The sequence below is a fragment of the Phocoena sinus genome, chromosome 15 (assembly GCF_008692025.1).
Source record: "Phocoena sinus isolate mPhoSin1 chromosome 15, mPhoSin1.pri, whole genome shotgun sequence".
NCBI classification, from domain to species: Eukaryota; Metazoa; Chordata; class Mammalia; order Artiodactyla; family Phocoenidae; genus Phocoena; species Phocoena sinus.
In genome coordinates this window covers 88,218,895-88,241,138 of record NC_045777.1, presented here as the reverse complement: position 1 = coordinate 88,241,138, position 22,244 = coordinate 88,218,895, and the positions used below count along the sequence as shown (strand labels likewise).

The 22,244-nt window shown below is 59.6% G+C and overlaps 1 protein-coding gene across 1 annotated transcript in view; it reads left to right on the top strand.

Annotated features, from left to right (window-relative positions):
• Positions 1 to 5,231: 5,231 nt before the first annotated feature.
• The window catches only part of FAM20C (FAM20C golgi associated secretory pathway kinase), a 37,090-nt gene continuing 20,077 nt past the window's right edge, over positions 5,232 to 22,244 (top strand). The window contains exons 1-3 of the mRNA XM_032603807.1: positions 5,232 to 5,875; positions 7,579 to 7,754; positions 13,386 to 13,464. Coding sequence (XP_032459698.1) covers positions 5,265 to 5,875; positions 7,579 to 7,754; positions 13,386 to 13,464 — 866 coding nt within the window. The 5' untranslated portion in view covers positions 5,232 to 5,264. The remainder of the gene's footprint in view (positions 5,876 to 7,578; positions 7,755 to 13,385; positions 13,465 to 22,244) is intronic.

Here is a 22,244-nt window from a genome sequence, read left to right as displayed (position 1 = left end):
GCCCATTACCCCAACGGCCCCAAGTCCCAGGCAGGCGGGGGAGGGCAAGAATCTTTCCATGTTTTCTAGTTCCCCCTGACAAGGGTTAAAACCCCAAACCCCGTGACACCTGAGCACACGTGGATGCCCGCACCCCCCCACACCCCGCCCACTACCCAGAGACAAACCTCCTCCACCAGCCCAGCTAGCCCAACCCCCAGCTCCCAGAATAGCCTGCGGCCAGGGCTGGCCTGTGGTAAACAGCCCAGGAGCCTCCCTGGTGGGTCCGGGATGAGTCATCCTTAGGAAAACACAGGGGTGGGACTGGGACCTGAGCTGGTGGGCGGGTCCCTCCAGGTCTCCTTCCTCCACTCCAGGCTGGACATGGGCCGGCCGGGTACAGAGGGGCGGCAGTGGGGAAGGCAGGCTTGGTGTCCCAGAAGGAGGAGGTATGGCAGCTTGCAGGCTATGCTGCTCCCCTTTCTACCCCCCCAACTCAGGAAGGAGGGTCCTGGGCCCTCCTGGAATGTTGCCCAGCCCTGCAGGACAACTGTCACCCTGCAGCTGTCGGCCCACAGGTCCTGGGACGGTCGTCCCCCTCCCGCCCCAACGCACGCTCGAACTTCACTGCGCAAGTCTCTTCCCAGCCTGTCCCAGGTTTCCAGGTGCCACTTCACAGGTGAGACTGGATTAGGCTCCAGTGTGGTCCCGCACCCCTCCCATGACACCCGCAAGCGAGTGTGTGCACTTCTCCCCTTCTGCACAAAGGCGGTCCATGCCCTGTTCTCCCGTCTCCAGTCGCCACCAGCAGCCCTTTCTGCTTGAAAAGACTAACAGAGCCCCCTGAGCCAGGCCCACTGGCGGCTCCCCACACCCTGGGGAGATTGTGGGTGGAAGGAGCCCCTGGCACGTGGGAGAACAAGGGGCCCTAGATGGGGAAGAGGCAGGTGGCGTGTCCCCTGTGTCTGTCCGCAGGGACCTCACCTCTCTCTGCCTGGAACACTCCTCACTGGGAACCCCCATTTGTCCTCTGGCCCAGTCCCAGCACCTCCTGTGAGGTGCACCCACCCCTGCAGCCCCAGTATCCTCCTCCTGTCCTTGCAGGGCAGCTGCTGAGCCTCGAGCCGGGGCCTCACGTCGGATTTCCTAGGATAAGCCCAGGTGAGGTCACACAGTGGAGAAGGTGGCTCCTGTCCAGGATCCTCAACAAACACCAGGCTCGGCATCCAGGTGACCCCACTCAGGACCAGGGCCGGTCCTGCCGAGGACTCCAGCCCCACAGACCTCCAAGTTGCTTGTTCCCTCCCATACAGGTTTCTCGTCAAATGTCCTTTTCTCAGGGGCCGCCCCCGTGTAAATAGCAGTCCCCTCACCCAGAACATGCATTATTCCCTCTCTGTGGTACCAACTTTATTTTTCTACGTAATTCCTGGCACCACCTGACATATTTAACACTGGTTTATTGGAGTGCCAGCCTTTGGGAGGAAAAAGCTCCCATTGCTACTACTCCTCAGCCTTGGATGAGGCCGCATCTAACCTCCTGGTGCCCTTCCGGGAGTAACCCCACCTGTCCTGGCCTCTGCCCAGGGACAGTACAGCAGAGGCCTAAGGGAGCCTCGGACCCTGTGCATTTGTGGGCATGTGTGTGTACCTGTGTGTATGTCTCTGAGTGTGTGTGTGTATTTGTCTGTGGCTGTGCCTCCCTGTGTGTGCGTGTGTATGTGTGTGTCCGTGCACGTCTGTGTGTGTATGTGTATATTTCCTTGGCTGAGTCCATTAAGCCAAATCAAATTAGTTCTCAGAGCAAAATATAAGGAACCGTCAGGCAGAAAGACCTGGCCAAGAGTTTTCCGTACTCTGACCTCCTGTGGTGAGTGCTCTGTTTTCAAAGGCTTTTTTCACGTCACCTTCGCCTGTTGACACCTGACCCCAAGTTGGATGGTGGCTTGTGGTCCCTTCTTTGACACACGCCCTACATCTGACCAGGGCACGGGTGTGAACGCGGCACCGATCTTTGTGGAGCATGTGCATTTCAGGGGATACGAACCATAAATGAGAACAGAAGACGGTACAGTATCTTCCCATGGTGATGGCGTTGCCGGGAAAATAATTAGAGTGGCGGGATGAGAGGAAGTGGGGTGAGGCTAGTGAGACAATGATTTTCCAAGGTGATAGTTGAGATGAAGCAAGAACTGTGCACGGGAGCCATCCAGGGGTGGGGTCCAAATAATATATGTCCCAAGAGAATGATGGGGGTGGGGGGAGAGGTAACCTAAGTGCACAGGGGGCCCCAGTGAGGCCCCCACTCTTTTTTTTTTTTTTTTTTTTTTTTTTTTTTGCGGTACACGGGCCTCTCACTGTTGTGGCCTCTCCCGTTGCGGAGCACAGGCTCCAGACGTGCAGGCTCAGAGGCTATGGCTCACAGGCCCAGCCGCTCCGTGGCATGTGGGATCTTCCCGGACCGGGGCACGAACCCGCGTCCCCTGCATCGGCAGGTGGACTCTCAACCACTGCGCCACCAAGGAAGCCCGAGGCCCCCACTCTTAATGTCCACGGTCCATGGGATCCGCCCACCCCACGGACACTGAACATGGGAGGCCTGGGTGGGTGGGTGGGGCGCTGGAGCCTATAGAACCCCCAGGCCGAGGCAGACGCCAGGGTGACCACAGACCTAAGCTCCTTCCTGCCGGGTTCCCCCTCCCCCAGATGGGGGTTGGTGCTTCTCAACCTCCATCTCAGTTTGCACAGCATCTCCTTGGCCTCTCTGAGTAACCCTTGTCCAAAGTTACCTCTTCTGCACACAAATGGTGCTGTCAGTGTGAGAGGGAGGGAGGGAGGAGCTCCATCTCCAGGGGATGAAAATGCCCCCAAATGCTCCATTTCCAGTCAAGTCCACCTTCACTCTCTCGTCCCCACCCACCCCCAGCCCTGGCCCCAATACATCCTCCAGATCCAGTTCCAGGAGGGCCCAGCCCTTCACTTACTTCAGATGGCCTCAGAAACATCTATTTCACTGACTTGCTGGGCTGGGACTCCCCTCCTTCACCCCAAGTATCTAATGGGTGCCTTCTGAATGTCAGGCACTGGGCCAGGCACTGAGATTCAATGGTGAGTCTCAGGGAAAATGGACCCTGAGTCCATGCAAGAGAAAACTGCAGTCCTGAGAAGGCAGTACAGTGAGTCAAGGGGAGACTAGGGGTCCCACCCCAGGGCTCCCACCAGAGAGTGGCTCCCCTCAGTCCTGCCAGAGAGGCTTCGTCCTTGGAAACTTCAGCCCCTGGAGGGCAGGGGGCAGTAAGCCTGGTGGGAGGTGTGTTTGTGACGTCTCCTTTGGCCAGGTTCACTCACCTTCCCAACTATGACTTCAGGCCTAAATGCACATTAGTATTCCCTACTGGGCGCTTCCCTGGGGGCGCAGTGGTTAAGAATCCGCCTGCCAATGCAGGGGACACGGGTTCCAGCCCTGGTCCGCGAAGGCCTCACATGCCACGGAGCAACTAAGCCTGTGAGCCACAACTCCTGAAGCACGTGCGCCTAGAGCCCGAACTCGGCAACAAGAGAAGCCACCGCAATGAGAAGCCCGCGCACCACAACAAAGAGTAGCCCCCGCTCTCCGTAACTGGAGAAAGCCCGCGCGCAGCAACAAAGACATAACGCAGTCAAAAATAAATAAATAAAATTAATTAATTTTTTTTAAAAATCCCTATTGCGGGCTGGGGGTCCAGAAGCTGTGTGGGCACAGAAGTACCACGCCCCTGGCTGCAGGTGGCCAATTTTGCGCATCTGGCGAGGCCAATTGATACACACACACACACACACACACACACACACACACACACACAAAGTCCCGCCCAAAGCGAGGGAGATGCCGCCTCCCGCACACGCCGGGCACCTCTCTGTGCCAAGCGAATTCTAACTGGGGCACCGGCACCGCCATAGTTAAGGCGCAGGCGTGGTCCCCTCGAGGTGGGATGGGGCCCCAGCGTGCAGGAGCCTCGCCCCGGTGCGGGCCTCCCCTCCGGATTTGGGCCAACACCTCGCTCCTCTCATCGTCTCCCGCGGTGGCGACCCCAACGCCCCCTCCTCCTCCCCTTCGCCGGCAGCCTGGGGCGCGGCACCCGCCCAAGGCGGGGGCGTGGGGCATAAGGTCGCCGCCCAGAGGGAGCTCATCCGGCGGCGCAGACGCCCAGCGCCTCCGGGGAGGGACTTGGCCTGGGTTCTGGCCCTCGGCTTATCGGGGAGGAGCCGAGAGGCTGCAGCTGGCGGCGGCCTGCCCCGGGTGGGCCGAGGTCCTGGGCGCGGCAGCCAGGCCGGGGAGCCCTTCTCGGCAGAACCCGCAGCGCGGGATCAGCGCCGTCTGCTTTCCTCTCTGTCTTCTCTGGGCAAACCGCGGGAAGAAAGCGCCCTCTCTTTAGCGGGCCGGGAGCTGCAGAGCATCGCGGGGCGCGGCCGAGGGGAGGAGAAAACAGAGGGAGCAGCGTAGGCCCGGGCTCGCGGGGCTGCGGCTCCGCCAATCTAAGGGCGCTGACGCGGGGGGCGGCTCCGCGGCGCTCGGATATCTGACCGCCCCGGGAGAGGCTCGGCTGAGCGGGGGCTGCGCTCCGGGGACGGCCGGTGCACCTGCCCGGGGACTTCGCCGGACGCTCCGTGCGCCACCCCCGGGCTCCCGCCCCCTCCTCGGTCCCCGCGGCCCTGCGCCCTCATTCCCCTCCAGGTCGCCCGCCTGCGGGCCGCAGCGTGAGAGAACCGAGCCCTGCCCGAAGGAGCCGCCCCTTCTCCGCCCGGCCGGCTCGGCGCCTAGCGCGGCCCACGAAGCAGCGCAAGAGACTGCGCCGAGCCTCGGATCGGATTGCGCCGCGCGGTCGCCTACCCCCCCTCACCCCAGGCCGCCGCGCCTTGGCCGGGATGGGCCTAAGTGTCCTGCCCCTGCGCGCCTGATGAGCGCGGCCGCGGCCCCGGAGACCCAAGCGGGCCGCTACGTGCGCGGGGCCTCCCCGAGCTGCGCCCCCAGCTTCGCGGACGAGGGCCGCTGGGCCCGGCCGGCTGAGGGCGCGGCCGCTCCGGAGAGGCGAGAGGGAGCGGCCCCGAAATGGCCCGGCGAGCGGGCGCTTTGGCGGTGGGCGCCCTACGCGTGGGACAGCCCCGGGACGAGTAGCTGGTCGACGCCAGATGGACCTTGATCCGCGCCGCGGCACCGCGTTCGTACCAAGCCAAGACTAGAAGGGCACGGGGGGAGCGCGCTCTGGGGGCGCCCGGAGTTCCAGGCCCCGCTCGCCCGCCGGGCCATGAAGATGATCCTGGTGCGCAGATTCCGCGTGCTCATCCTGATGGCGTTCCTGGTGGCCTGCGCGCTGCACATCGTGCTGGATCTGCTGCCCAAGCTGGAGCGGAGCGGAGCGCAGCCCTCGGGGGAACCCGGCTGCTCCTGCGCGCAGCCCGCGGCCGAGGCGGCGGCACCCGGCTGGGCCCAGGCGCGCGGACGCCCGGGGGAGCCCCCGGCAGCAGCCTCCGCCGCCGGCGACGCGGGCTGGCCCAACAAGCACACACTGCGCATCCTGCAGGACTTCAGCTCCGACCCTTCCTCCAATCTCACGTCCCACTCGCTTGAGAAACTGCCACCCGCAGCCGAACCGGTCGAGGGCGCCTTGCCGGGGCAGGATCCCGGCGCCCTGCGACCCTTAGACCCTGGTCACCGGCCGCTGCTCAGAGACCACGGGACGCGTGGACCTGTGCCGCCCCCCGGCCCGAGCGGGGACGGCTCCCTCCTGGCCAGGCTGTTCCAGCACCCACTGTACCAGGTAGCCATTCCGCCGCTAACGGAGGACGATGTCCTCTTCAACGTGAACAGCGACATCAGGTTCAACCCCAAGGCGGCGGCAGCGGAGAAGCCAGACTGGTGAGTGGGGCTGCAGCTGCTGAGGCCCGTGCTGGCAGGCCCGACACCCGGGGCAGCCACGCGCCCCTTGAGAATAAAGATCCTTGCACATCCAAGGCGCTGTGTAAAGAGGCTCAGGGTCAGAGACTCGCAGAGGGCGTGGACCCCAAGGCAGAGGCCCCCGGAAGGGGAGCTTTGTGGGGCGGGCAGCGTGCAGGCTCTGGGCACTGCCTTTATCTCCAGAATGACTGCCTCCCTGAGAAGGGCCGCTGGGTGCTTTGGGAGCTGTTTCCTGTGGCCACTGACCTGGGAGGCAGACATGGCAGGCAGGAGCCGGGAAGAGTGAGTTCTGCATTTACAGGAAAGCAGCGCTGGCCTGCAAGGCCCTGGTCACTGGCTCACAAAGGGACTCAGGCAGTGAGTGAAGGCGCTTCCTTGGGAAGCCGCTGCCTGCCGGTGCTTTTGGCAACACCGCTCTGCTGGACGTGTCGGGAAGGTCTGGAGAGGCCTCATGAGCCTTGTAAACCAGTCCCTGAGAAAACATTAGCAGAGGGGCATGCTGGCCCCCATGAGGCATAACCAAGGGGGTTCTCCCCCCTGCCCAGGCTGCAAGGGGGTGACAGCTTCCTAAAAGGCGAGTAGCATCCCCCAGGAGCATCTCTTTAAACTGTCCTGCTTTAACCCCTCCCCCCAAGGCCCTCCTCAGCCACACAGATCAAAATAAGCAGATGCTGCCGCCCTGGGCGGTGAAATATTAACCAACAGCAAGGCCACGATAAACGAGTACCTGCACAGGTTACACAGGCAACAGAGGCGAAAGGCCAGGTTTCCAAAGCATCTCATAAAATCCTTTCTCCTTTGCAGCTGGACCAGACCCAGTGTTTTCTGTCTAAACACTCCAAGGTGTTTAGTGGCCTCTGAGCTTTGTCCGCTGGCCAGGTTCACGGAAACGCTCAGAAATTTGGGCCTGGGCCTCTTCGTAGGAGAGACAGAGCCCAGAGCCAGTGGTCAGTGATGGGGCCCTTGGGCAGCTTCTCGTAACCCATCGTGTCCATTGTGGGGCTGAAAAGGCCTCACTTGCAGGTGAATTAGCGCTTAGACAAGTTCCGCTTTTCCCTCCGGCGGCAAACAGGGCCTGTCCTCCCCCAGACTGGCCCTTTGGCTCAAGAGACAAGGATGGGCCACGTTGGCAGCAGGTCCTCGATTTGGGCCTCGGCTGGAGTGAGTGCCACTTTCCTCTCTCCCCACCCACGGCTGCTTCCTGAAAATCAAATTTAGCCTCTTGCATCATTGCTGTCCCAAAGCAGAGCACCCAGCGAAGGCTTCCGCCAGACTGGGCTCACCTGCCCCCAGGAAGCCGGCAGCCCCTCGCACCCCAGGCTGACATGCTTGTCAGGCTGTTTCAGTGACCCTGGGACAGACGCGGCGGGGCTTCGCGCTGACGGTCTGGGTTTGGTCTGCTTTAGTTAGAGCTGTCTGTGGCGTCTCCCAAGGGTAAGTGAGAATTACAGGCCTTCAAGTATATTATTAGTTGGTGGAACAACAGCCACAGAGAAAGTGCGGACGTCGCAGGGCCCTGTTTGAGTAGAGGCACCTCTGAGTAAATCCATGTTTGCTCGGCTCCAAAGTGAAAACCTTGGCATCGATGCCAACTCCCCCATCCATCTCGAGACCTTGCTATTCTGTTCTTTCCCTGTTGACCTGGGTCACCTTCATTTGTGCAGGCCACACGAAGGTCCTGAGGATGAATTCCTACCCACAGGGGACACGGCCGTGGACTCCTATCCCAACTGGCTCAAATTCCACATCGGCATCAACCGCTATGAGTTGTACTCTCGACACAACCCAGCTGTGGAGGCCCTGCTGCGTGACCTCGGCGCCCAGAAGATCACCAGTGTTGGTAGGTGACCTCCCTGCCCGGCCAGCTCTCCTTGCTGGAGCATCACCTCGTGGGCGAGTTATACTGGCAGCCTTCCCAGAGGAGGCGCCTGCAGGCCTTCGATGCTGTCAGTATTTGGGGGCAGCGGGAGGCTGCCTTCTGCTGTTGCAAGATGAGCATGGCGGGGCAATACGCCGCCCCCAGTCCTGTTGTTCTGCTGCAGGGGGGTGCCCCACGGGTCCCCCCCGCGGGTTAAGAAGAGGTCCCCCTGGCAGCTGCAGGGAGACGCCTTGGAGAGCTCGGCATCTTCTGGTTGTCTGGGGAGGCTCTGCCTCAGAGCCCACCTGGTGCTCCTGGGGTTCGTGTAGGCGGGGAGTGACAAGGGCTCAGCTCTATCCAGGGCAGAGCCCCATACACGGAGTAGTTTGGAGGAGACATCTCTGAGTTCTTTGGGATCTGCTGAATCAGAAGTTTCAGGGCATCCAGTTACTGGTTTCAGGAGAGTGTGTCGGCAGTGGTTTCTGAGCGTGGAGGTTTGACGCCATTGTTCTCAGGCCTGTAGGCAACTGTTTGTGAAGGTCCCGATGAGTCACTAATAGCTCCAAGGGCAGAGCGGGTGGGCAGAGGCCCTGGGTGGGAGGGACAGTCCCAGGAGGCGCGAAGGGTGGAGGGAGGCCCCAGGAGCATGCGTGCTGGGGGCAGGGGGTTCCAGGCACTGTCTTACTGGTGTCTGGGCCATCCTGAGGCTGAAGGGGCTCTGCTAACCTGGGCTGATGCCAGGGAGCTGGGAGTTGCCTGTGAGGCTGGCGCCTGGGTTTCCAGAGCTCTTTAGAGGCTGTGTTGGGTGTCTCCACCCGGTGCTGAGCTCTTTGGCAGCACCCTTCTCCCTAGCATATGGCTGTTCACCCTGAGAGAGAACTTGCCGGGGCACGACGGTGGTCTCCCCTCCTTCTTGCTGCCCAGGAGGAATCTCAGTGCCTCCCGGCCCCCAGCCCCACCCAGCCCTCCTCCTGTGCTGGAAGGCAATCCGTGCAGACGAAGAGGACTGCATGGGAGAGGCCACAGCCGGGTGTCCCCTTCTCTCCTGAGTAGACGAGGTTGTTCGAGAAACATCCAGTGCGATGACCGTTTGTCGTCTGTTCCGTGGATTCTCTTGAGTACCTCCTGCGTCTCAGGGCCCCTTTTTCTGGGCCGTGGGAGTTGGGGGTGAATCCAGCCCCTACAAGCTTCTGCTGCGTCCTGACCTGCACGTGCCGATGGACAGATAAAGTCCAGAGTGATTACGAGGCGGCGACCTCCACCTGGGAGGACCAGGTCTTGAGTGGGGCGAAGGCTTCCATGATGGAAGGCGGCAGGGAGCGTGGGCCTTTCGGGAAAATGACAGCAGCATTTTAAAGTTGGGGTTTAGGGAAGTGCAGCACTCATGCTTGCAGGCTGCTGTCCGTCCCAGTCTCTCATCTGTCAAGTGGGCTCAGGCACGTTGCATCTTATTTCAAGAAGATGGACAGTGCACCCAGGCTTGTACAGTATTAACTCAGGCTTTGTGCAGGGTCTTGGTTAGAGGCAGGGCTGCAAGGATCCCACAGGCCAGCCAGGCTCGCCATACCCCTCAGGGGACAGACAGCCTCCCAGCTCTCACTGGACGTTGCCCTGTGCAGAGAGCAGAGCCCAGGAGCCCAGGGAGCCGCCGGAGGCCGAGGACAGCCCTCAGGGGCTCACAGGCAGCTTTGCCCGCCCTGGGCACCCTCCTCCCTCATTCTCCCGGGGGCCTGGCCTTGGGGCACCCCCACCCCCTTTGGTCCGACTGTCCTGGGCGGCGGCGCTTAGGCTGCCTGACGTCCCGGAGTTCTGGCTTGCTCTGCGCCTGGCAGGGTGACCTGGGGTGAGTGCCTGCCCATCTGTGTCCTGTGGGCTGTTTGAGCTGATCTCACCCGCTGGACTACCCTGGCCTAGGTGGTCCTAACCCAGCATGTTCCTTGGCGCCGTGGGCCGGTCAGAGCCCAGGCTGGCATTCACAGGCGCCTGACGAGCATGGGAAGGTTGACTTGGTGGGACCCCGGGTATCATCACCCACAGCGAACAGCAGGCCTGGTGTGTCCCGGCTCCCCCAGTCGTGAGTCAGCGTGACTCTGGGCAGATGGGTTAACTTCTGTGGGCCTCCCCGTGTCTCCTGTGGATCACAGATGTGGTCATATCCTCGACCCTGTAATCTCCAGCTTGCAAATCTGAAATCATAACCCATTTGACAGCAAAACCCGACCCAACATGAATGGACATGGAGGCAAAGCCTAAAATGAGAGACTGTTTATAAACCCTTGTTTTTCTCACTTGGAGTGAATGTTCCCATGGAGTGCATTTAATTCCGGGGTTCTCCCCCTACCCGCTCAGGGCTACAGGATCTGTGGGATGGATACACCACCTGCAACTCTTGTCATCTGAAAATTTCAAAACCCCTGAACACTTCTGCCCCAGAGATTTTGAAGATGAGTGTGGACCCATGAAACCTGCCTCACAGGGCTGTTGAGGGGTGTTGGTGAGGAAGAGGTGGGAGCAGAGGCTAGGCAGCGTCCCCGCTCGTTACCTCTGCGTGGGGCGGCCAGCACTGGGCAAGCTGGAGCCTGCTGAAGGCCTCCACTGGACGCTCAGCCCCACTGTGTGCGGCTTTGTGCCTGGAGGTGCTCCCAGCAAATTCACACTTGAGAGGAGGCCCCTCTTCCTGAGGAAGCAGGACATCTTCTCACGTGGAGCCCAGTGGAGCCTCCGGGAGCATGGCTGCAAGTGTCCAGGCCCAGGCTCCTGCTGGGCGGGGAGCAGGGGAGGGCTGGCCCGGCCAGGCTGCAGGCGTACCCGGGGAATGCACACCTCCCCGGGGGTGTCTGCGCCCACATCCAGCTGGTCGTTTTTGTTGGACACCCAGCTGCTGAGACGGCAGCCTCTGACTGGGCCCTTGGCTTAGCAGAGCCACTGGGTGGGTTTGCAGACCGGGGTCCCTGGACAAGAGCTGTCTGCTGCTGGAGGCCCTGCCCCTGGCACTGCTGTGACCTGGGGTTGGTGCAGCCCTCGGAGGCCCCATGGGAGCCGGGAACCTGCCTTGGGAGTCAGGGTTCAACAGCGCCGTCCGTCCTTTTGAGCTTAAAGTGGAAGAAGAGCTAGAAATCCAGCCCGTCTCCCGACCCCACCCTGCAAATCGGGGGACAGGCCTCCGGGAGGGCAGCCTTGCCCATGGTCAGCACATCTCCGCCCCCAGCTCTGGGCTGTGTCTGGACCCAGATGGTCACTTCAGTCTTGGAACGTGAGCCCAGAAGTGGTGTGGCGATGAGAACAGGTCCTGCGAGGCCCCCGATGCTTTCCCTCAGAACAGCTCCGTCAAGGCTCCCCGTTCAGAACCCCTTGATCCACTCACAAAACACATGTGGCCAGCGGAGATTTCTTTAGAGCTGGGCTCCCGGCTGCTTAGCAATGGCTATTAGCCGCCTTTAAAGAGGCTCAGGACCCTGAAGCCAGGCCTGCAGAGGCTTTGGCTGGGCCAGTGATAGTGTTGATAATTAAATCACTATTGTGCGCAATCATGGGTGCAAAGAATAAATGACACAATTAACCACTCTGTACTTGGAGTTACTTAAAAAGAAGCCACTCAGCAGGAGAGGATTCGGGCAGCCTCTGGCCTGAAGCACACACCCCACAGTTGCTCATCCAGATCAGGACAAAGCCCTGGGTGGTGCCGAGCAGTGGAGATGCGGCTCCACGGGACAGAAGTCCTGGGCGCTCACTCACCTGCTAGGACAGCAGCCCAGGGGGCCGTAGGGCCACCCTGCCTAATGAGCGGGCTGCTCAGGAAGGTGGCTCTGGGCCCAGAAGGGCTACAGTCCCCCTCCTTTCCCGGGGAAACCTCCGCGTCAGTCCCCGGAGCCTGGCTCGACTGACCCGGAGGAAGGGAACTGAAAATGCCCAGTAAGCTGGACACCCATGCCCAGGGCCGGAGGGGCCTTCAGTCATCCTAGAGGAGGGACAAAGGCCGCCCCAGGGGACCCGGAGAAGGCGGTGAATAGCTGAGGTCCTCCTCGTGTCTCTCTGATGTCGGGTCGAAAACAAAGCCTGTGCGTTGCTGGCCCAGCCGCACCCCCCGGCGCTTGCTTTCTCCATTTTGAACCGTTGGCAGCCACGGCCCCGGAATCCAGCAGGCGTGTGTTCCGACTGGGTTCCGTCTAAGTCCAGGGCGGGAGCTGGTTTCCACCTGGGGCAGTGCTGTGGTTTCCCTCTCAAGTAAGCAGAACTCCCCCCATAAGGGTGAGCTGGATGGTAGCAAATCACGGCATCAGGCGTAGTCCAGGCCGGAAGCTGTTGCTTCTCGAACATCCTGGGGCCTGTGTCATGGACTGAAGTCTGGGCTGCACCCCCAAGTTGGGCCGAGGACCCAGGCCGGGGCACAGGCTTACGTGGGGCAGGTGCCCACGGGGCTGGCCCCTCAGTGCCTGTAAATGGATGCGCTCTCGCCTTTCTCCGTGGCTATGGGGTGGGCGGGGAGAACAGAGAACCCAGCGGCTCCTGGTGTCACATTCTCCAGACTTGAGCCATCCTTGGGCCAGGCCTCACTTCTTCTGACCCTTAGATCAAGGCAGGGGCTGTGAAAACAGCTGGACCAGCGTCCTGACCGTGACCCCTAAGGACAGACGTTGGTCCTACTTCACAGATGAACTGGCCGAGGCCGAGGGCACAACGTCAGTGGCCCTGCTGGCACCTGGCAGCACCTCCCACACGGAGGTGTCTATGTGGTCCACCAGTCTCCAGAAGACAGTGTTCATTCATTTAAAGTCAGGGTGGCCCATCCAAATACGGGTCAGGGATCTTGTTAGGAATGGGGAGGGCACAGGCTCGGGGACCTTCACCCACAGACCTGGGTCACTCTGTCTCCGATGCTGGGTCTAGGTCCCCTTCAGATGGAGCTGCTGACCTGGCAGCAGGAGTCAGGCAGGTGGCCAGGGACCTGGAGGACAGGTCTGGCCTCGGCACCCATGGAGCCCTGCAGCCCCTGAAACATATGGGAACTTGGACCTTGAGGTCTTGCCTCTCTCGCCCCTGAAGTCCGCTGACCTGAACATGCCCGACGCTGTTCCAGGTGCTTCACTAGCGTGACCCCGGTCACCACGAGAGCAACCCCGGGAGAGGGTGCAAGGCGTCCCCGAGGCACCGACGAGTGGGTCTCAGCCCTGCCCCCAGCCCCATGGCGGGGGGCTGGGTGGGTGTGGTGAGCCCCCTTCAACAGAGGGGGCCGAGGTCGGGGCAAGCGGAGACACCGTCTAGGGCGCCAGCTGGGGCCACCGCACACCCAACCCTCCAGTGTGGCAACCTCCCGCCACCTCTGCCGTCGGCCCATTTTCCCAGGCCCCGTCCAACCCTCCTCAGCACGGCTCCTCCAGCCCCTGGTTGGCGCTTCCTGACCCTGAAACATCTGCCTGCCCCGGGCCTTGGTCCCGGACCCTCCCCACTCCACCGCCACGACCCTCACATTTGCACCCATACCCTGACCTAACCCCACAGCCTCAGGCCACCGCTACCCGGGGGTCCCCCCAGAGCCTGGAGCAGTGCATCATCAAGCTCATGGGCCTGCCCCAAGGCAGCAGGTGACCCTGTATTCTCTCCCTCCTGTTGCAGCCATGAAGTCGGGGGGCACACAACTCAAGCTCATCATGACCTTCCAGAACTACGGGCAAGCACTGTTCAAACCCATGAAGTAAGTGCCGGGCCGGTGGGGGTCAGGTGCGAGGGGCTGCGGTCGGGAGTGCGCAGGTCGTGTGATCTGTGTCTCAGCCTCTCAGCTCTGCTCTCCTCGCCCGAGAGCAGCCAGACTCTATGTCTGTGAATGCGCATAGCCGTGCCCGTAAAACTTTGTTTCTAAAACTAGTGGGTCAGCTGATTTGACCCCTGATCCCTATTCTAGATAAAATAGAAACTGCTACCAAAATCAGAATGAGCCCCTCAGTGGCACCTGAAAACTGGGGATGGCGGCGAGGGAACACTTGGAAGCCAGACTTCCCCGGAAATGAGCAGCATCCATTCTGGTGGTCCTGGGGCTTGCTTGTCCCTCATGGGCCCAGTTGTTTGCCATCTTTGGTTACTTTCAAACAGGGCCTTTTTTTTTTTTTTTTTTTAAACATCTTTATTGCCGTATAATTGCTTTACAATGGTGTGTTAGTTTCTGCTTTATAACAAAGTGAATCAGTTATACATATACATATGTTCCCATGTCTCTTCCCTCTTGCGTCTCCCTCCCTCCCTCCCACCCTCCCTATCCCACCCCTCCAGGCGGTCACAAAGCGCCAAGCTGATCTCCCTGTGCTATGCGGCTGCTTCCCACAAGCTATCTACCTTACCAAACAGGGCCCTTTTTGCACTGTTGAGACGGTTCATTGTTTTTAAAGCATGGGTTGCACCCCCAAAAGCCCATGAGGCCATTCAGGTCATGTGGGGCTGCTGGGCTGGGTGGGGACTGTGGCAAAGGTCCAGGGCACGGGCCCCCCCAGAAGGAGCAGCTATCCGTGACCAGGGCGGACGGCCAGCCTGGTTCACACAGGACAGAACCCCAACGTTCATGAGGGGTGATGTGGGCGAGGTGAGGCCTAGGCTGCATGTGGGCTCCTTGGGGAAGGTTCTGGAGGGGAGGGGGCTCCTCATAGAACTTTCTGGCCACCGTGGGCTCCTCTGTGCCCTCTCAGATTGGAGCTTGAGTAGAGGGGCCCCTTCCAGGCCTCTTGATGTCTCAACAGTGAGTATGGAACTGTGCGGGGAGGAGGATGTGCCAGGCGGGGTCGAGCTCAGATGTTGCATTGACGGCTAGGTGACAGGTGGGCCTGGACCCCTCCCTGGCAGGAAGCCGGGATGATAGCTGAAAACCACAATGTCTTTGTCGCCCCGTCGGCCACACAGGCCCCCCGTCTCGGTGGTGTATTGTCCACTGTCCAGTAAGTCGTCTCCAGGTGCGCCCAGAGCTTTGTAAGTTGAAGATTCTGAATTAAGTAGGTGGTAGTATTTTTCCTCTGAGATCTTGAAGGATGTATGCTTAGAGGGTCTAGAGAGGAACAGCCCTGAGGTGGGAGGTAGAGCCTGGGGGGGGGGGGGCCCCCAAAGTGTAATTTACGTGGTTTGTGTACGACCATTTAAAGTTGTTTTTTTTTTAATTTATTTATTTTATTTATTTTTATTTTTGGCTGCGTTGGGTCTTTGTTGCTGCGCGCGAGCTCTAGGCGCGTGCGGGCTTCAGTAGTTGTGGCTCACGGGCTCTAGAGTGCGGGCTTCGGTAGTTGTGGTACGCGGGCCTAGTTGTTCCGCAGCATGTGGGATCTTCCCGGGCCAGGGTTTGAACCTGTGTCCCCTGCACTGGCAGGCGGATTCTTAACCAGGGAAGCCCCACCATTTAAAGTTTAATGGGTATATATTTTTAATAGACATTGAAAAATATTTAAATAGGACATTAGCCCACGAGTTGCTGAGTATTCTTGCTTTAGTGTTAAAGTAAGATTTTTTAACACCTTTATCAAGATGTAATTTACATATTTCATAATTCAGCCACTTAAAGTCTACAGTTCAATAGCTTTCAGTATATTCACGGAACTGTGCATCTATCACCACAATTTTAGAACCTTTTTGTTACTCCAGAAAAAGCCTGTCCGATGGTGCCCTCCCGCCAGGCCTGGACAGCCACTAGGCTACTCTCTGCCTCTGTGGACTTGGCCAGCTTGGAGTTTCATGTAAACAGACTCACACACTGTCTGATTCTTTGTGTCTGCGTCTCTTACTGAGCACCACGTATTCAAGGTTCATCCGTGTTGTGGCCGGGGTCAGAGCTTCCTTCCTTTCTGTGGCCGAACAACGCTCCCCCGTGTGGGTGGGCCACATTTTACTTGTACTTTCATCCGTTAACGGGCGTTGGAGTTATTTCCACTTATTGGCTGTATGAGTAACGCTGCATGAACGTTCATGTACAGATTTTTGGGTGGACGTGTTTTCATTTCTCCCGGCTGTGTGCCTGGGAGTGGAATTGCTGGGTCACATAATAACTGAGTGTGACTGTTTGAAGAGCTGCAGACGCTTTTCCTCGGCGGCTGCGTACCGTGTGGTCCCACCAGCCACCTGCACGCGCTGCTCATCAGTACTTGTCTTTACCTGCCTTTTCGGCCCTCGCCATCTTGGCGGGTGTGTGACGTGGTGTCTCCTTGAGGTTCTGATTCATAGTTGTCTACTGACGAGTGGTGTCGAGTGTCTTTTCATGTCCTTGTTGGTCACTTAGATCCTCTTTGGAGAAATGTCTCTTCAGGTCTTTTGCTGTTGTTTAGTTCGTTGTCTTTCCATTAGTAAATGGTAAGAATTCTTCATATATTTTGGATATAAGACCCTTATCACATACGTGGTGTCCTTTGAGGCACAAGTTTCTCATTTTGAGGATGTTGGATTTAACTATTATGTCGTTGTAGCTCGTGCTTGTGGTGTAGTATTTAAATTGTAATATCGAAAAGTGTGCGTGCTAGGTAATAGTGGTGCAGGTGATTGTGTGTGGCTGAAGTTCAGAAGCATCGGTGTATCCACAGAGACAACAGGCCTGGCCAGGCCACTGTCGTGTGACCCCCAGTAAATGCATTCCCCCTTACTGGGACTCAGTTTATCCGTCTGTCAACAAAGGCATTGTAGGAAGAGGTTTGAGGTCTGAACTCTATTGGATTGGTTTAGGAGACAGGGCACCAAGTTTACAGAAGGAAGCCAGGAGGGGCTGGTATTCGGCAAGTTGGGGTGGGGCTGGGCAGACGCACCAGAGTGTACGGGCTTTGCAACAGGATCCAACCTGCTTCTTGGCAAGGAAGCGTCCAGGTGTGCCCGTAACACTAGCTGTGACCACCTGCTGGCAGAGGTACGCGCCCAGTCACCCCACAAGCACTGAGCCCGGCCTGGCCTCCTGCCAGGTGCTGGGAATGCGGACGTGACTCAGGCCCGGCACTGCTGCTGCTTAGGGCGGGATGGAGAGCGGTGTGTCTGCTGCACTGCGCAGGGCCTGGTCCTCGGTGGGTGCCTCACATACGTCTGCAGAACGAACAAGAGAACGAGCCACTGACGGCAGACGGGAGACTGAGGGCTGGTGAGCCCTTGGGAGGCAGCTGGAGGCAGTGACCTCCAGCTGAGGCCTGAGCACAAGTGTGACGGTCAGGAGGACAGCCTGGAGAAGGCAGCACAGTCCAGGACCGGGTGGCTTCTACAGTCTGGAGGACCAGTGCTGTTGTGCAGAGGAGTACATCACGGGGCTGTTTATACTGAGGTTCATTTAAGTGAGATGAAGTTACAACCTAGGCCCTCGTCACACCAGCCACACCCTGAGGCGTCAGTGGCTGCACGTAACTGGTGGTGCCGTGTTGGACACGCCCAGCATCACAGAAAGTTCTGTGGGATGGTTCTGTGTTTGAGCACAGAACCCGAGGGGAGACGGGCCCAGGCAGCTGGAGAGGGGCAGAGGTCAGACTCTGCAGGGCATCTGGGCCTGGATGTTTGGATTTTTTCCAGGAGTGTCAGTCAGCCACGTTATACGGGGAGGGTGGGAGGGCTTATCGGGTGTCAGATGGGAGGTGCTGGCGTCTGCGCCAGAGGAGGCCTGAGGATGGGGGATGAGCGTGGCTCTTTGAGACATTTGGGAGAGGAAGACCCCCTGGGCACAGTGACGGACGTGGTCGGGGCTGAGAGAGTGAAGGCTTCCAACCTAGGTGCCAGTGGCCTGCGGGGCCGTGGGTGGGGGTGGGGTGGGCGGGTCCAGGCAGGGAGCAGGTGCACGTGGAGGCACCTAGAAGGTGAGGCCTAGCCATAGAGAGTATCCTTGCTGTGTGACCTTGCAACACTCCCTCCCCTCTCTGGGCCTCGGTTGCCTTACGCTGCATGAGGCTGGATTACAGGAGGCTTCGGGCCCCTGCCCTTCTGGGACCTCTGTATCTCCAGTAAGGAAGACAGTAAACTCAGCACCGGTGGGGCTCCCGGAGCCACTGCAGTCCCCTCCCCGAGTCAGTCCTTGCTCTTTGACTGTCTGGGTGTGCTGGAGTTTGCAATTGTGACTTGCAAACATTCGAGGGATGATGAATATTTGGTGCACTTGAACAGTGGCTATTTAGGGCACAACAGCTGAATGCAGGCTGGAAACGGAGCTGCAACCGCGCTTCTGCTCAGGTCACTTGCCAGCAGGCGACCCGTCGCTCCCCGCGGCCCGGCGAGGCTGCTTTAACGGTCCATTTTCACCAAAACAGCAGGCCGCCTCCTGAGCGTTTGGAATCCGGAGCTACAGCGCCCTCTGTGCCGTGTGTGTTTTGGGATCCAAAGCGTGTTCAGACGCAGGGAGGGAAGGAAAGCACACCTGCCCCCGTGGTAGCTTTGAGGGGAAAATAGCTCCAACAGCAAGACAACACCTCCAGTACAGACGAGCCGGTCGCTGGTGTTCCACAGACCCAGCATCACTTGCAAAGCAGAAGAAGAGAAAAACCCCACGGGCCAGGCTCAGTGAGTCTGAAATGGGTCGAGTCTGGCTCACTGAGCACTTGTCATGCAGGGCTGAGGAGCTGGGGCGACAGTGGAAGGCGCCCCCAAAGAAGGCACCACCCCCACAGCCTGGAGGAAGGTGGGGCCGAGGTCGTGGGTGCAGGAAAGGGCGCCACGCCAGACACAGTGCCTCACAGACCCAGACAGGGAGGCCACTGTTACCCCACAGACCTTGTGGACAAGGAGACTGAGGCTCAGAGTGCCCGAGGGCACCCAAGGGCACCCAAGGGCGCTGGCCAGCAGTAGATGTGGCTGGAGTGACCGCTGCACTGTCCCTACTCAGATCTCAGAGCAGTGGCCATCCTCGTCTTTGATGTCGTTAACATGTGGGTTCACTTCTGGTTCCTTAAGTTATAACAACAGCTGAGCTCTAACCCTATGCGTCCACACTGTGTGAGTGTCCCAGGCTGCCGTTGGGAAGCATCACGACCCGGGCAGCTTAGAGAGTCAGGAAGCTCTTCTTCCTCAGTTCCGGAGGCCAGAGGCAGAAACCACAGTGTCGCAGGACCGCCTCCCCCGAAGGCTTCTGGAGGGTCCTTCCTGCCTCTTCCATCTTCTGGGCGTGGCTGTCGATCCTTGGCGTTCTGTGGCTTGTGGCCAGGTCACTCCCTTTTCTGCCTCTGTTGTGGCATGGCCTCTCCTGCGGGTCTGTGTCCAAATTCCCCTCTTCTTATAAGGACACCAGTCACTGGACTCAGGGCCACCCTGATCCACTATGACCTTTTCTTAATGAATCCCATCTGCCAAGTCCCTATTTCCAAATAAGGCCACAGTCACAGGTCCCCAGGGTTAGGACTTAAACATACCATTTTTGGGGAACACAATTCAACCCTTTCCAACATCCAGGTAAGACTATATTCCGTGTATACCCACACCTCTTCCCAGTGCCTGGGTGACGAAGGTAGGAAAGAGTTTTCATCTTCACGGCTGATGGATTCACCCGCCGCCCCGCCTGCCTGGGTCTCCTCTGTATGTTGTATGAGGAGGGTCAGTTAGATCAAGGGCAAATACTATCAGTGCTGGTAAAATCCAATACAATTTTAGCTTTACCGACACTTGTAATTCCCCACTTTCCCACCTTCTTAAAATGCACGTTTCTGTTGAGTTGGAACGTTCACATGGAAATGCACACAGATGGTAAGCGGGTGTTTACAGCACACGCCAGTAACCTGGTGACCAGGTAACCAGCAAACCAGCACCAGGTCAGAACCAACTGACAGCCCCCAGACCCCTGTGGCCGCTGCAGTTTCCTCCTCCCAGGGTGGCTCCTGCCCCCCGGTTCCCAGCGAGTGAATCCCCGCCCCCCTGCCCCCACCCATGCTGTCCGTGCGTCTGAGAGATGCCTCTCCCATGGCTCGTTCTCGTGGCCAAGTTACATTCCACTGTGTGAAAACCTCCGGTTTCTTCATCCCTCTCCTGTTGATGGACTTGTGGGCGGTTTCAGTTAAAGAATGTTGTTAGTGGAGCTGCCCTGACGGCTCTCGTACTTCTGAGGGCTCGTCTGGGGGCAGGGCTGTGCCAGGAGCACAGTGCTGGGTGGCAGGGTCGGGCTCTGTTCAGCTTGGCTTCAGTAGAGCTGCTGTCCAGGGCAGCCACCCTGTGGTCTACACTCCAGCAGCTCATTCCAGGGCAGGGTGTGGCACCCAGGCTTGATGCCAGTGTCTGTGATGGCCGTACACAGAGCCTGGACAGGTCACAGGCTGTGAATGCCCTGTCCCTCTGGACCAGGCCAGGCCTAACCCCACTTCTGGCCCCTGGGGCCTCACTCCCTTTGTTTGCGGGCAGCAGCTCCCCTCTGTCCTGCTCTGGGAGCCTTGGTCTGGAGGGACAGACGCGTGTGTGGCTTTGCGGGCGGAGGGGCCTGTGTCTGCACGTCCATCCGGGGGCTGCTGCCCGCCCTGCAGGGACACGTGGCCGCCTCTGCCCACCACGCGCTCCTTGTTTGTGCCACGGCTGGTCTCCCTGAGGCTACCACGCTCGGCCGCGCTGTCCACACCAGTGAGACCCGTTCCCTCACCTTCTCAGGTCTGTTAGGGTTTGACAGCCTCCACTATGGCCGGCGAAGCCAGTGCCCCTGTAGCTGACACGTCATGTTTTAATTTTATCACCAGCCCTCCTTCAAGGAGGAGGAAATTGAGGCTCGGGGGGTTTAAACATGAATCGGGCGTGGGAGGCCGGCCAGGGCTTAGTTCCAGGGTCTTGGACATCAGGTCCCAGGCCTGTCAGGCACCGTCAGGCCGAGGCTCGGCCGTCCGGGGACCCTGGACCTGGGGTCTCTGCTGGGGAGGCGCCCATGCTGCCCACTCCAACCCAGAGGCATCGCACGTGAAGAGGCTCTAAGTACCTGCATTACTTTTGCAAAGAACAGGTGTGTGTGTGTGTGTGTGTGTGTGTGTGTGTGTGTGTGTGTGTGTGGTGTGCGTGCGCGCATCTCCCGGAGAAACCATCCCTGAGCAGCTCTTTGAGGCCCAGGAGCTCCTCGTAGCCAAGGTGCACACACACAGGCAGCTGCAGAAATGTCTTCTGGCCAGCCAGCCCTTCTCACCGCAGAAACGCGAGCCGCCCCCCACCCCCAGCCTGGCCCGCGGGGGGCAGTGCGGGCCTGAGAACAGGAAGTGCTGGAGGGCAGGGCCTCCCCTGGTGACTTGCACCTCAGCCTGCTGAGCCCTGCTCAGGCCCGCGCTGGGGCCCAGGGGCGCGAGCAGGCAGCCTCACTGAACTGCCTGCCCTCCAGGCCCCGCCAGGGCCTCCCGATGACCAGTGCGTCCAGCGGGGTGCGGCGCTCAGACGGGCGCCCTCTCGGCTGTCTTCCCAGTGCTTGCACTGCCTCTGGGTTAGTGACACGGTGGTCCAGACCCACCGCCTGGCCCTGAGCAGGCCCTGCCCCTCGCTGGGGCGCCTCCCCACTAGGACCGCATCCAGCTGTCGTGAGCACAGGCCCGGGGGAGCCCACTTGCTACAACCTCGTGGGGCGAGCTTCTCTGGGGCAACACAGGGCAGGAGTCGCAAGGGGCTTGACTCTGTGAGGTTATCTGTCCCTGGAACAGTTATGTGGGAGGCGACTGGAGGGGCTGGCTCTCCCCTGACACCTCCTCCCTCCCCCCTCCCTCCAGGGCTGGCAGGCAGAGGGGCTACGGTGGCGTTCTCCGCGGTCCCCACGTGGTCACCGCGTCCGTGGACCTGGGGCTCCGTGCCTCGTTATCAAAGCATGAAACCATTGCACGCTATTTCCACTCGTCACTTTTACGAGGAGAGGATTTAAAGAGGCTCCCCTGGCTGCCGGAGCGGGAGCCATGGCCATGTTTATACTGCGACACAGGTGCCGCTACAGCCGTGCATGCTTAGCGGCTATCCCAGATTAATGTGTAAAATGCACTTTTGTTGTCCATGACCCTGTACTGCGTGTTGGTCTCCAGGACCGATTTATATATGAGTCAGACAGCGCCTCTCCTATATTTAATCTCTTTTGATGCTCCCGTCAGACATGCCGTATGGATCCTGTACAGCGGGGGCTGGGCTGCGAGCCACAGAGCTGCCTCCTTTGCTGAGAGAGGCAAGTGCCACCTCTTGGGGGCCCTGAGCTCCCCTGGGCCTCGGCGTCCTTGCCGGTAACAGGGGCCACACTAGGAGCACAGCAGGGCAGCCGGGCTGGCCGCTTCCTCTCTGAGCCACTGTGGGATTTAAGTACAGATGGGGTCGCTGGGTCGTTCTGGAACACTGCACCCCGCTGGCCTGGTCTCATCACCTCAGCTGGTTGCTGGCACCCAGAGCCTTGGGGGAGGGCCCCCCCTGCGCTCCATATCCGGGGCTGCCCAGTGCCCTGCAGTTTGTCCACAACCTCAGTTGACTCCCCACTGAGCCCTGGGGGTGACCCATCTATGTCTCCAATAAGCACAGGGCCTAGTGGACTCAGGGGAGCTTCGGGCTCCAAACTCCTGCAGTTAACGTGTA